Source organism: Rhea americana, unplaced genomic scaffold (genome assembly GCF_003343005.1).
Source record: "Rhea americana isolate MKP2758 unplaced genomic scaffold, rheAme1 scaffold_117, whole genome shotgun sequence".
In the NCBI taxonomy this organism is placed as follows: domain Eukaryota; kingdom Metazoa; phylum Chordata; class Aves; order Rheiformes; family Rheidae; genus Rhea; species Rhea americana.
The window spans coordinates 2,055,463-2,069,055 of record NW_028185228.1 but is presented as its reverse complement, the minus strand read 5'-3'; the positions used below and the strand labels follow the sequence as shown (position 1 = coordinate 2,069,055).

General features: G+C 35.2%; 1 protein-coding gene across 1 annotated transcript in view; it reads left to right on the top strand.

Moving 5' to 3' along the window:
• Window positions 1-13,593, top strand: part of TBC1D32 (TBC1 domain family member 32) — an 82,608-nt gene that overhangs the window by 12,382 nt on the left and 56,633 nt on the right. Inside the window, exons 8-17 of the mRNA XM_085318612.1 lie at window positions 1-96; window positions 199-260; window positions 773-917; window positions 1,648-1,707; window positions 3,165-3,264; window positions 3,507-3,644; window positions 5,024-5,116; window positions 5,394-5,536; window positions 9,630-9,754; window positions 10,845-11,046. Of these exons, the coding sequence (XP_085174738.1) occupies window positions 1-96; window positions 199-260; window positions 773-917; window positions 1,648-1,707; window positions 3,165-3,264; window positions 3,507-3,644; window positions 5,024-5,116; window positions 5,394-5,536; window positions 9,630-9,754; window positions 10,845-11,046 (1,164 nt within the window). The remainder of the gene's footprint in view (window positions 97-198; window positions 261-772; window positions 918-1,647; window positions 1,708-3,164; window positions 3,265-3,506; window positions 3,645-5,023; window positions 5,117-5,393; window positions 5,537-9,629; window positions 9,755-10,844; window positions 11,047-13,593) is intronic.

Sequence of the window (13,593 nt, the reverse complement as noted above, 5' to 3'; positions counted from 1 at the left end):
CACTTGGAGTTGTATTTTCTTTCTGGAGAATATCATCTTCCTATTTCTGCTGGTCTGGATGTATCTAATACAGATATAAATCGTTTACTAAAGAAGGTATAAATGAACTTTCCATACCTTCTATCATTTTTGTCATAACCGAAACACCATGCATTATTTATATTATTTATATTTTAATTATAACCCCTACATTAACAGGTGCGCCTTTTAAATGAGTACCAAAAGGAAGCTCCATCTTTCTGGATTCGTCATCCTGAAAAGTAGGTCGTTTTCAGTAATGTGTTACTGTTTCTAAATTTAAAGATTTGAACATGTAATGGTTACATATGATTTTAACAAAAAGATGGTGGCAAGGTATGCAGATGATTAGATAGTGTTAAGAAGGAAAATAGAAATATGGGGGAAAGTAGAATGGGGTAGTTGCATAGAAGCAGTCATGGGTCATATTAAGATGCTTGCCTTGCTTTTAAAGTGTTATGAATGCTTTATTATAAAAAATATGATAGATGTTTTACAAAATAATAAGTATAAATTTAGTGTTCACAAAACATTCAGTCATTATGGAGAATACTAGCAGGTTGCTTTTAAGTTTATTCCTGGTAACACAACAAGTATTAATAACCTTATAAGATCAAATTAAAAATAGTGATTGATACTTACTGTTTATCTGAACAGTAAGAGGTTTACAGTAAATTTGTTTCTGATTATTACTTTTGGAAAACTTTAACTGATTTGAGAGTTTTGTTCTCTTTTTCCCTATTTGTGTCGAAAGATACATGGAAGAAATAGTGGAGTGTACCTTGTCACTGTTGTCAGTAAAGCGCGAGCCTAGTCATCTTGCCTCTCCAGAATTTTTGAGCCCAGTCTATTTCTTGGCTCTGCTAGATATCAAGGCTGTTTGGTTCAAAAAATGGACGGTAAGTAAAAATAAATAAATAAACCCAAAACACAGTTGTTGATGTTTGGCATGCATCTTAAAAGTGGATTTATGAATATTAGTATCATAGATCTATTGTGATTGATAATTGCCTATACTGAGCGCTGTAGCTAAAGTCTGATGTCTTAGGATTGTATGTCCTTTGCCCTTTAACCCTACTCTCTCCTTCCCTTTTTATTTGGGTACCAATTTTTTAAAAATTTCGGGGATGTTTATGCTCATTAAGACATAAATCCCTTTGTCATAATTGACAGAAGTCCACCAAAAGATGCAAGTGGTTCTGTAGAATAAATGATGAGCAAGAGAGGCATGAAGGTACAGTTATAAATGCTACAATATATGCAACTTGCTGATTCTTGTTGGACATTAGAGCATTCTGCAGTCTGCAATGTATAACCTTATGATTCATGATTTACACAATGTCATATAAATGTGTAGTGTAAAATTTCAGTATGGTTATTGATTTTTCTGTTTTGCACAACACACTACACACRTTTTTCTAAAAGAATATATGTTTTGTCATCTACTGTAGTGCAAACAAAAGGCTCGATTCAGTGTAATGCTGGTTTACGCTTGCTGGAGTTTAATTCATCAGGGATGCTGCTGTGCACAGGGTCCCTAATGGAACAGAACTGGAGATGCTTTGGATTTTTGTATTTCAAACTGAAGCTATTTTGGAAGTTTAAATTAGTTCTTCTTTATAATTTTAGCATGCATATTACAGCAGAACAGTGGTCCTTAGACTTTTGGAAAAGAAGTATAAATCTTTGGTAAGTCTATAATTATGGTTGTCAGATTTTACCTGGAACTTGTTTTTGCTTTATATGTTTTGATTTGAATTTTTCCCCCCTTTTTTCCTTTTGTCAGAGCTGTTCCCTCATCGTTATCTAGACAAGTCTTTTAATTATTATTTATTATTTTTTTAATGATATACCTCATTATTAAATGCAAAGAAGGGTATATGACCTAATCTGAGTGAGGGGAAATTTCTATGCCTTATAGCAGATGTTTATTGTGTATTAAGTCTTTGTTACATTTGTATTGCATTCATATTTAGAATTATTTCTATAAATGTAGGGAAAAAAAGCAAAAGATACCTAAAAATTGTCATAAAAGCTATACACTGAATTTAGATTTTTGTCAGGAAGAGACTCAGAAAAAAATTCATCATAGTCTTTTAAGTTGTGATATGAAGCATTAAGGATTCAAAGTGACAGCAAAATGTATCAATTGGAAAATGTATGGTAATGTAGATGCTAATGCTATCTTATATTCTGTATGGGAAGATCGCTCCACTAGGATGAAAATTTCATCAATTTCAGTGAAAGTAATATAGATATGAAGTCCACTTATTACAGAACTGAACTTTTTGTAAAATCATCTTATACAAATCAATAAATGTAAAATGCATATGGCTGATAAAAGCTTAAAATGAGAAATAAGAATGGGTGTGTTTGATTTGTTTGTCTGTATGCGTAGCACAGAACATAGAATAAGGCACGGTTGTGCAGCAGAAAGTATAAATGGGGAGTCCGTTATAACAAGGTGGTCTAGTATAATTTATAAGCGTAGGGTAAGCTTACATTTACATATGATTTTATTTAGTATGTATATTTATTTATTTTACTTCAACTTTTAGTGTGCGCATATTACTTTGAATATATGTGAAAAATATCTTAGCAGCTCCAAAATAAAATAGTTGTAAGCTTACTTTTTTGGTCATACACTATATTTGTGATTAATTTTTAAATTTACACTGATAAAACTTTTTATGGCAGTGATTAGGCGATAATATGATAATGGTTCATCAGTTTTGCAATAGCAGGGATAGCACTGGCAGCAAACCTAAACTTAGAGTTTCTTAATGTAGATATATTCTAGACAAAGGTTTTCTCGTGTGGATACTGGCAGGTTTCCGTGTTAATGATAATATAGCAACCAAATATAGGTAATCATTAATTTCTCAAAATACTTGCATGTTCATTCTACTCTTTTTCATAGATCAGTTGTTTTAGCACTTAGAACTGAAGTTTCTGATGATGCATTTTACTAGTGCTGTAAAATTTTACCTCCTGGTTTGCCTCTTTATGCAAACCACTGAAACACGATCAGTTGTTGCAGTGATGTCAATATTTAGATCCTTACATTAAAGGGTTGTACTTGGATATAAAAGAAAACAAATTCACTGTAAAATGACATTTTATTTTTTGTGTGTTTTTTTTGACAGATTAATGCAGCTGTCCAACAGTGTCTTGACTACTTTGAGTTTTGCAAGTCATCAGCTGACAGAACTTGTAGAGTCAGCATTTTTTCCCAGCAGCGCTGTAGTAAGTAACTTTGCATGTATTGCGTTATATGCTTGTGCATCTTAATTTTCTAGGTCTTTGAGTGCACTATATCAAAAGGAAGACAAGCTGTCTGTTGGTTTTCATCAGAAAATATTTTATATTAGTCTTTTGAGAGAACTGTAATACAGCTTACACTGTATGTCTTCATATTCAAAATGATCCATGTGTATTACAATAGTTGTTCAAATGGGTGTTCTAAATTTTTGGTTTTATTGTTAAAGGTGAGAAGCAGAAGTTTTCTTATACTGGACCAGAGTTGCAGTACATCTATTTTGTGCATTCACTGTGCCTTTTAGGAAGATTGTTGATCTATAAGCAAGGTCGAAGTCTTTTTCCAGTACAGCTGAAAAACAGAAAAGGTAAGGGGAGAGCTGAGAAAAACGTAATCTGTTGAGCAACAAGTATATCTGTTAGTGTTGTGGATTTATAGGACAGTCCTCTGTTCAGCAGTCCTTTACCTGGAAACCTTTGTTAAAAGATGGCATTGATAATCTTGAGCGGCAGCACCATTTTTTTAATCTTTGATAGAAATGATTGAATAGCTCACTTCTGTCCTTATATTCCGTACATGAATTTCATGTTGAAGGAGAGTTGCATCAATACAGAAGTGATTCAGTGTTGCTAGATATGGATAATATCTGTTGTTAATCAGCTGTCATAGTCAGTTGAAAAAGAGACATGCAGGATCAAAACTGTTTTTCTGGTGTGAAACCAAACCAGTATTTCAGGCTAAATACAGATGAAAAACAATTCTGAGTTTAACTTATTAATGTAATTGTTAAGCCATTGTAGAGGAAAAGATTGGTACCTATGGAGCCGAGGAGAGAAGAGATGAGATGGTAAAATATTCTAAAGCCTAGAAAAGTCTGCATATAGCGGTACATTGAGTTGACAAATACAGGTGCATGAGGAATACAGTAGTGTGCCATTACATTAACGTCTTTACTAGTTCAATATGGATTGCATAGTATTTCTAGATAATAGTTCTTGGACTTATCTTTTGAAGGTATTTTGTACTCTGGTTTGAGGATCAGGACTTGAGAGGTCTAGTAGGAAGTGGTTGTCTTGTGAGGAAGAAACATCCACTACTGTTTGAGTCCTTTTGTCATTTGCTGATAGGCTGTATATTCCACTCAAGCAGTGATCCCTTGATGATGTTTAGCTTTTTCCTCTTCCTACAAAAGCCAATGATCTTACCATCTATCCTCTTAACAGAATCCATCTCAGTTTCAGAGATGCCAACCCTTTCCTCACAAATTGCCTGATTTATTAATGTAATTACATTAAACTGAAAGAAGTAGTTCCTAACCTGCATTTAGCTGAGCATTTGTTGTTTTTGCTTCAGACCTGAAAAAGAGTGTGTGTGTTCGACCGTTTATCTTTTTTTCCAGCTGTATCACTTAATCTATTAGAAAATAATGCTTTTTCTTACAACCATACATCCAGCATTCTCAAACTTTGGCTGCCATCTATTTCAGTGGAAGACATGGTAAGATTGGAGTTGCCTAAGTTGGGAGCAAGATCAAGCTTTATAAATTGAGCATGAAGTGATACGGTAGAGTTCCTGGGAGGTGCATGTCCTTTGCTTTACCATTTGTATGTAATGTTGATGTTCTCGGTAAAAGAAATATGTGTTGCTTATGCATATTTACAGAACCAACTTTATTTGTAAGATTAAAGCTGTATGTTGATTTCCAGATTACATTTTTCTTTCTTTCATTTTTTCTTTTTTTTATAGATCGTGTATCACTAACAGATCTGTTGGTATTATTTACTCAGCTTATTTATTATTCTCCAAGTTACCCAAAGACAACTTTGACAGTGCATACAGGTATATGTTTACATACTAATATATTCATAATAATGAGTCATTTGGTAACTTCTATATTTTATAATTTTTAGTTTGGGTAAGCATGTAATAGCATATAAGTAAGGGTAAGCAGATAGTAGCAGTATTTGTGCAAATTTTTCTTTCCTGCCTCTACTTGTATTAAATCACTGCTTAACAAGGTTATGTTTCAGAAGTATTTACCTAAGCTGTACAGATATATTAATGTATATGTATGTAAGTTTAAAAAATACAAATAAATACTTCTTGTGTTTGCCAGACAATTATTCTCCAGCAAGTCTTGTTACAGAGATTCTGCAAGTTTTTTGTGACCAGACGGGATGTGCTGCTGAGTGTTTATATACTGATGCAGTGGTTGATGCCCTTCTTCATCCTATTCAAAATTTACTGAGTGGCACAGAGGTTTGTTGTAGTCTTTCAAATAATATTTAAACCTATGTAGGATCATTATGTTATGTAGGATCATCATATTACATATTTGCTCTACAGAAGATGTATGTAGTTATATGGAATTACATCTGCTTTTTTTATCCACAAGACATATGAAAATCTAAGCACCCATGTAAGAAAATCTAAGCACCTATGAAAGAAAATCTTACCTGCTCTGCTTGTTACTTAAAAGGAAAAGTACTTTTATTCATTTTTAAATTCAGCTTGCAACTTGAAGTGTTCTCAAAGCATGGAATAGGTAAAACATATAAAACTTAATAGAAAATTATTGTTTTTTAAGTTAGAAAAAGGGAGCGAGGATTTTTTTTTTTTTTTAACATCCTCATGAGATGTAAAACCTTTGTGAAGTATTATCTACACTTAGGTCCTTGAAAGCCTAGTTATGCTTGTATGGCAAACTGCTTTAAGTTTCAGCTTGTCCCATTACTTTCTGTTTTATCTGATACAGTTTCATTGATCTAGGTGACAGTGAGTCTCTGGACAGAGATAATGAGGATGAGGGCCCCAAATGCACATGGAGTACATTAGCAACCTGAGCTGTCCTGTATAGAGAGTCTTTGAGAGAAATGAATAGCTGTGATGCTTTGAATTGACTTCCTGAGATTATGAAGGCAGCCTAGGATCCTACCCTATGTACATTATTTAGATTCTTAAAGTGAAATTTTGTCAGTACCCTCCTAATTATTTTTTACTATAGTTTGTTTTTTAAATATTCTTATCTATATATTTTTAAATTGAGATATTTTTATAAGTGTAAATAGCTGATCTCAAAAATATTTTAAATAGATATTTCTATAATGCTTAAAACCATGGTCATGAGAGACTTGATCATGTCAATAATTTAGATGGTTTGTGAGTACCTGCACTGAGTACAATAGCATTGTTTATACATACATTGTACATATTGGAAGGATATATGCACTCACTTTTGTAGGTTCAACACTTCAAGTTGTCTGTTATTATTTTTTACTGCAAAGATTTAATGCAGATGTTTTAAATGATGAAAAAGACTGAGCCTGTACATATTTTGAACACTGATAGGTGAATTTAAAAATAATACTAAATCAGTACTTCATTGATTTGGCATGACTGAGGTCTCTGTAATCCGTCAAGCAACCTCAATAGTCACATTATATTATAAAGTGTATGCAACTGTCTCTGTTTTGTATTGTACATTAGTAAACTATTATTAATTTAAAAATAATTAACCTTTAACAGTTCCTCCTTTTTTCTTTCTGCTATGAGCAGCAGTTACTTGTAGGTAGCTGAGCTCTTACGAGCTGTAAGCCCTCCTACACCTTAGCGTAGGCTTATTTGGGAAAAAAACACAACAATAAAAGAGGTCATAGTCAAAAACACTTAATGCATACATGAAAATCTGTTATGTCTGCACAGTGGCTGTTTTAGGCCCAGATCTGTATATGGTTGGTAAGTGTGGAATGTGTCCTAGTTGTTCTGATGAAGCTGCTGCACAAGTGCAAATTGATTTGTATCATATCTGGCAAGTGGATGGTCAGAAAAATCAGAGTGACCCTCTTCTCCCTTTATAAGAACTGGAACTATTTATTTGCTTCCCAACCAAGCCACTGGCACTTTTTTCACACCCTGAAATCCTGCGACCCCGTGTAGGATGTGGTGTTTGCCTTTATAATGCTGGACTATGCTTCTGTGATTTATCTCAAATGGAAGGCTGCACTGAAATATGGTAAGAAATAGTAGCACTGGAAACTTTAGTCATCTGGCCACACGTCTTTATTAATTTAGGGAGGAGGAAGGGAGCCCATTGGAGCTGCATGCAGCAGTCTGTTCTCGGTTGCATAGTGGGCCTAATGAGCAAGTATGGTTCTGTTGTTTGGGCTGTAAATCCACTCCAAAAAAGTGCAGGGCTTGCTTGCATTTTAAGTAGAGTAGTACTGCTAGTCTGTCCTACAGAGGGGTGGAGAAACTTGGTGTCAGATTTTTTGGACAGCAGTAGTGACTTTTTGGGCTCTGTAGCCTCTGAATGGCTGCTCAAACACAGCTGATGTAGAACACTTTATTCACATTTTAAATAAACAAAGTACTATATATTCTTTTGTCTTGCACAAGAAAAGTAAAATAAAAGTACTCTGTGAAGATATAGTGACAGCCTAGTACAGTTCTTTCTTGGAATGCTGAACAATGTCTCCCAGTAACCTAAAAATAAAAGTTCGGAGAGACTGCTTTTTAACTCTCTGTATTACTGAAAATTTTAACCAAAAAAAACAGGGTCTTAATCATATTTATCTTTTAAGTTCCTTAGTCCACAGGTATTAATAGTAAATGCCTTAAGTTTTAAAGTAATAAGACTTTATTTTTCCTCAGTGCATCATATATAATATAGAACTACCTGTAAGAGAAGAAACAGGAGATGAATAGTATAGCATTTTAAAATCTCATCTCCCATGAATCCTGCTGTCCTTGATGGACGAATGAGAAAGATGTAAGCAGTGGACTTTCAAATTATATGCTTATATATGCTTATTCTCTGCTTGGACGTACTAGGTATTTAACAAGCATTACTGGGAAACAGTAATCATCCTTGTGTTCAGCTCTCTCTAGAAACTTCCCTAAAATGCATCTCTCTGATTCCTCTCCATTTTCCCTAGTATGGATAGGTGGAAGTTACCAAAGGACATTTCTCCCTTTGAAAACTATAATTCTTCTTTGTAAGCACATCATTTATGTATAAGTCTTGGGAACTGGGAGTGATTCCCAGTTTCTGAGTGTTAAGGTACACTCTAGTTATCTCATGACTGTATGCTGAGAAATGAGCTGGATGTGCAGTATTTTCTGAGGCATGTGGACAGGAACAGAGTTTCGATGAGCGTCTTTAGGATGCTTAGAACAAGCCATGCAGAGCTGCAACTGCTGGATGCTTGCCCTGGGCACATCTTCTCCCTTTTTCTGCTCCCTCAGGGTTTGGCTGCCAGGTTCAGGGCCAACTTAGGTAATGGTGCTGGTGTGCAGCCTAGGTGATTGCTGGGCTATGTCTGAGCCTGACCCCAACTCAGCTTTGTGGCTTGACCTTGGACCTACCTCTTCTCCATCGGCTTGTCTGAGGATTAGTACTGTTTGCTGAACCTGGCTACCGTGACTGGACTGGGTCTACTTCTCTTGCTTGGGTAGCATTGGAATGACCATTGGTTTGATGGGGAAACCTCTGCCTCTATCCCTCTGACTTTGCATCACACCTGGCTCCCCTGCCCATGCAGAGCAGCCTGCCCTCACTGCTACCTGAGAGGGTCTTTGTGGAGCACCATGCTCGCTTGTCCACCATTGACATACTGGGCTCACTTACTAATGAGCACTGGCCAACTCGGCATTTATTCAGATCAGACATTTACCGGTGGGTGTACTGGACAGAACAGTCTGAATTCCAATGTTAAATGTTCAGGCCCTGTTGATTACAGCCCACTTTACAGAATCAGTTGTGCCTCCATGATGTCCGATGTGCATAAAGAGTTGCCAGAAGTTTTCTCCAGTGGGGAAGACCTCCCTCCTAATTTCAAAGCAATGACTTATCATGGAAAGAAACATGCTTGTACTATGACTTTGGGAAAGGAGGGAGAAATAAACAAGAGCAAGGTTTTGAAGAGAGAATTTAAGTGAGGTGGACAATCAAGATCTTGTGAAATTAGTTTTCCCATAATAGCTAAAGGGTTGGTAATTCATACACACAAAAAGGGAGTTGATGTATTTGTCACCTTGATTAAGACACCCAGGATTATTGGGAGTCTTCCCACGTTCATTGTGGAGGAAAAAGGAGTGTCTAATTTCTAATAAGAAATGTCTGTTTTCCATATCTCTGCAGTCTGTGGAGTAGTGTCATAACCATTAACTGGTAATTACTGCTTTTTGTGATGAAGATTTGAATGTAGCCTGCTTGCTTATTTTGAACCATTAAGCAGTCATTAGAAAAATGACCTTCAGGTTCTGCATACACAAGCCAGACTTGAATAAACAGATTTCACAAATGCACTGAATTTTAAACTTTTTTTTTTTTTTTTTGGTGGCTTCCAAACAGATGTATGTAAATTGTCTTGAAACCACTTTAATTCACGCAGCAGATATTTTGGCAAGGATTGCTGCTGTAGAAGATGGTCTTTCTCTTCTTCTTTATGGAGGAAATGAAAACTCAGCCAAAGATAGGTAAGAGTATATTAATGAATTACATTAGTCATATGAAAAGAGACTTGCTTTCCCTTTTTCATTTATTTATAATACACAATATGTTTTGTTTATGCTTTGAGTAAACAGTACAGGATTATCAGGTAAGATATGTTTTAGAGAATGTATTGTGGAGATAGTTATGTGACTAGCTGGGGAAATGGCATTTTTAAGAAATACTTTTTATTAAAGGAGATTTTCATGGTTTATGGGTTTTTCTTACTCATATGAAAGAGAGAGAGAGCACGCTTTCCTGTCTCTGAATGTAGTTCCAAGGTACTCACTGTGTTACTGGTCAGGCCAAAGGGCCCTCTTTAGTATGTTTTCTTTGAAATAAATATTAAAAATGAACCTTTTTATTGGAAGGCTAGATTTAATGTACCATTTGGATCAGCAGTTAAGAGGCATACTTTTTAATACATCAGGAGCTGACATACATAACAGCATATCTACCTTAGGAGCTTGTGTGATCCAATGGGTAGCATATTGTGAGATGATGCTAAACAGATCAGTAAAACTGAGAGTAGCCTTTAAAAGTAACTAAGCTGCAGGTCATGAAATTAGTTGAAAAGTCACAGCTGTCAGTTACAAGGAACATGTAGCTGGAAACGTTGGAAGTAAAAGATAGCGATTTGGAGAAAAAGGTGTCCTTTGCGTTACTAACTTATAAGACTTAAGAAACAGATCTCAGATACGGAAAAAGAAGAGCAAGCACAAATTTTGCCCCCTTATAATAAGAAGGGTAGTACTGATTAAGCAAAAGATAAAATGACTTGTCTTGTTCTTCCTGACTGGACTCTTTAAAAAAGATAAACAGTATGTAGCTTGTGGTCATGCGGGCTACGTGGAAGGCAATGAATTTGTTTTGGGTTTATGTGGACCTGTAGCTAGAGTATAATCACTTGCCCTACGTTTTCTCCTCCTCTGAATGGTGTTACAGGGATTAACACAGTGGGCCAGAGTTTCTTTCCATTGTTCTTATAAAAAATTAAATAGGCTCATGCAAGGGATTTTTTTCAAGCTGTGTTGGTGACTGCAAAACAACATTTTAAAAGTATGATTTTATTTCTAGTCCTACAGCTGTTCATGTAATTGTTGAGTTTACAAAGAAACTTCTTCATGACGACATTTCTCTTTTATCTGGATCCGAGCTTTTGCCAGTTGTTAAAGGAGCTTTCATTTTTGTATGTCGTCAGATGTACAGAACCTGTGAAGGCCTGCAGGTGCTTATTCCTTATGGTCTGCATGAATCTATTGCAGAAGCTTGGAAAAAGGTAAATCTAATTTGGAATCGGGAAGATTAGCAAAATCTTACTGTAAGAGTTTCAATTTGTACAATAGCTGTTCTTTGGTTTAGATTTTTTACATTTAAGTAGTGAGATAAGAATGCTTGGAAATCCATTCTTGTTCTAAAAATTAACTTCTGTTTTTCAAATTTTCTTTCTATATGTGAACTTGGCAGGTGCTTAGTTTAAGACTTATGTGTTTTAATGTGAAACCAGGAACTCTGAAGATGTATAGGTAGATCTATCTTTCGTAGATTAACATATTTCTCACCATTGTCCTTGAAAGAGGTCATCCGATACCATAATGGCCAGTATTCACCACAAATCTGGTCGTCACTCTTTGTTTTGGATATATAGAAAGAAAAAAATTCCAAGATGTGGTCTTAGTAGATTTTTAGGATAAGCTAATTAGTTTTGAGGGGACATAGGAGGAAAAATAAATTCGAAATGTTTGGTTAGATGCCATTGAAATGTTCTCAAGAGACCTTATGAGTTGTACAGGCAGGAGTTCTCTCATTTGCATACTTGGATAACCTACCGAAGTGTTGAAAGTGTAACTTCAGTCTGATTGCTGCTCTAAGACTCTTTCTGCTTGAAAGAGCTTGAGCTCAGCAGTTCTGCTGCATACTGTGCATGTACTGAACCTACTTAATTCACTAAACTTTTCCAGTTCTGTTGTTCTGATAGCCAAACAACATGAAAATTCTTACCTGGTTATTATAGCCATTAAGTTGATGTGGAACAATGTATCTGGATGCAGCAATGGCAGTTTTCAATAAGTTTGCAGTGAAATAAAATTGACTTCTGGTTAACTGAAAGTGTATTTAAAGGATAGATGTTAAAAGTTTTAATGGAAAAATGAAATAAAATTGTTTGACTAAAAATAGAACCATCTTTTTTCTTTTCCTCCAGTGACTGTAAAATATTTGCTTAGAGGCAAAGGATCAGACCAAGCTAGAAAAAAAAAATTGACTAAGCGAGTAAAGAAACAGAGATTTGAATACAAGGGAAGCAGAATGGAGCGATTATTCTTCCTGTAAATGCTGTATGGTTTTATTATGATTAGAAGTTTTAGAAATGCAAGCAGTCACAATGTTTACTGAGGCAGAAAATATCAGAAATAAATAACTTGAATAGAAGAGAGACTTTAAATCATCAGCTTGTGGATGTTTCTTACTACTTTCACATACGAATATTTCTATAAAAGCATAAACTTTTAGTTGAAAATATATTATTACTTAGTTTACTGTGATATACTTACAATTCCAAGTTTCTCAGCAAAGAATGTCTTTTTGAAACGATGTTGCATTGAGAAACCTGATTTTCGTTGAATAGAGTTTAGTTTAATTGAATCATGCTGTAACGTACGTAAGTCTGTCTTTCTGTGTTTTCCTTTCTTCTGTAACTAGTCAATCTTACTTGAACTAACTTGTTACTCTATTTAGTGGTTATCATATGCAGTCTCTGATATGCTTTTGATGGGCATTTTCTAGTTATTTGTTCTAGAGCTCTATAACAGGTACACATGCACAGCAGACTTCTGTGAGCATTATAATCATTTGTTATAGTGTGGAACATCATTTAGACAAATTGTTTTGATACATACAAGATATATAGGATGAATGCATAGAATTAAAAAATCATCAAACTTTTAAGTGATAAAATGCCATTTCTTCGCATGATTTTGGAGGTCAAATTGAGGCTGAAGTGCAGTCTGTGTATTCAGGACTTAAGGAACCAACAAACATACTGGAAGTCAAGTTTTCAATTCTGTCATCTTGATTATTTTTTGATAGTTTTTTATCATTGGCCTGCTTTAAAACACGAGAAGACTGAAAGGGAATCTTATCAGTGTCTATAAATATCTTAAGGGAGAGTGTCAAAAGGATGGGGCCAGACTCTCTTCAGTGATGCCCAGCGACAGGACAAGAGGCAGCAAGCACAAACTGAAACACAGGAAGTTCCATCTGAATATAAGGAAGAACTTCCTTACTATAAGGGTAGCAGAGCACTGGAAGAAGTTGCCCAGAGAGGGTGTGGAATCTCCTTCTCTGGAGATACTCAAAACCCTCCTGAATGCGATCCTGTGCAATGTGTGCTCTAGGTGACCCTGCTTGAGCAGGGGGGGTGGACTAGATGATCTCTATAGGTCTCTTCCAACCTCAACCATTCTGTGATTCTGTGAAAATATTCTACCATTTATAGTGTAGCTAAAAGATTGGAATTCGATTAAAAAAAAAATCTATACAAGCACTGGTTATGAGTTTTTTAATGAATAGACTAGTGGTTGTTTTCTCTTACTTTACATGTCTCTGAGACTTAATACTGATGGACAAAGAGGGTTTTTTCATGCCAGATCCTGATAAGAATTCTGGGACAAACGTTGACATTATTGCACAGATAAAAGAAAACTTGACACATCTAGGACTACTAATGACTTTAATAAAGCAACCTTTTCTGGATAAATTATCTAATGTGTTTATAACAGTGTAAATCCACTATGTTCACTGAAATTAACATCTGTATTATATACTG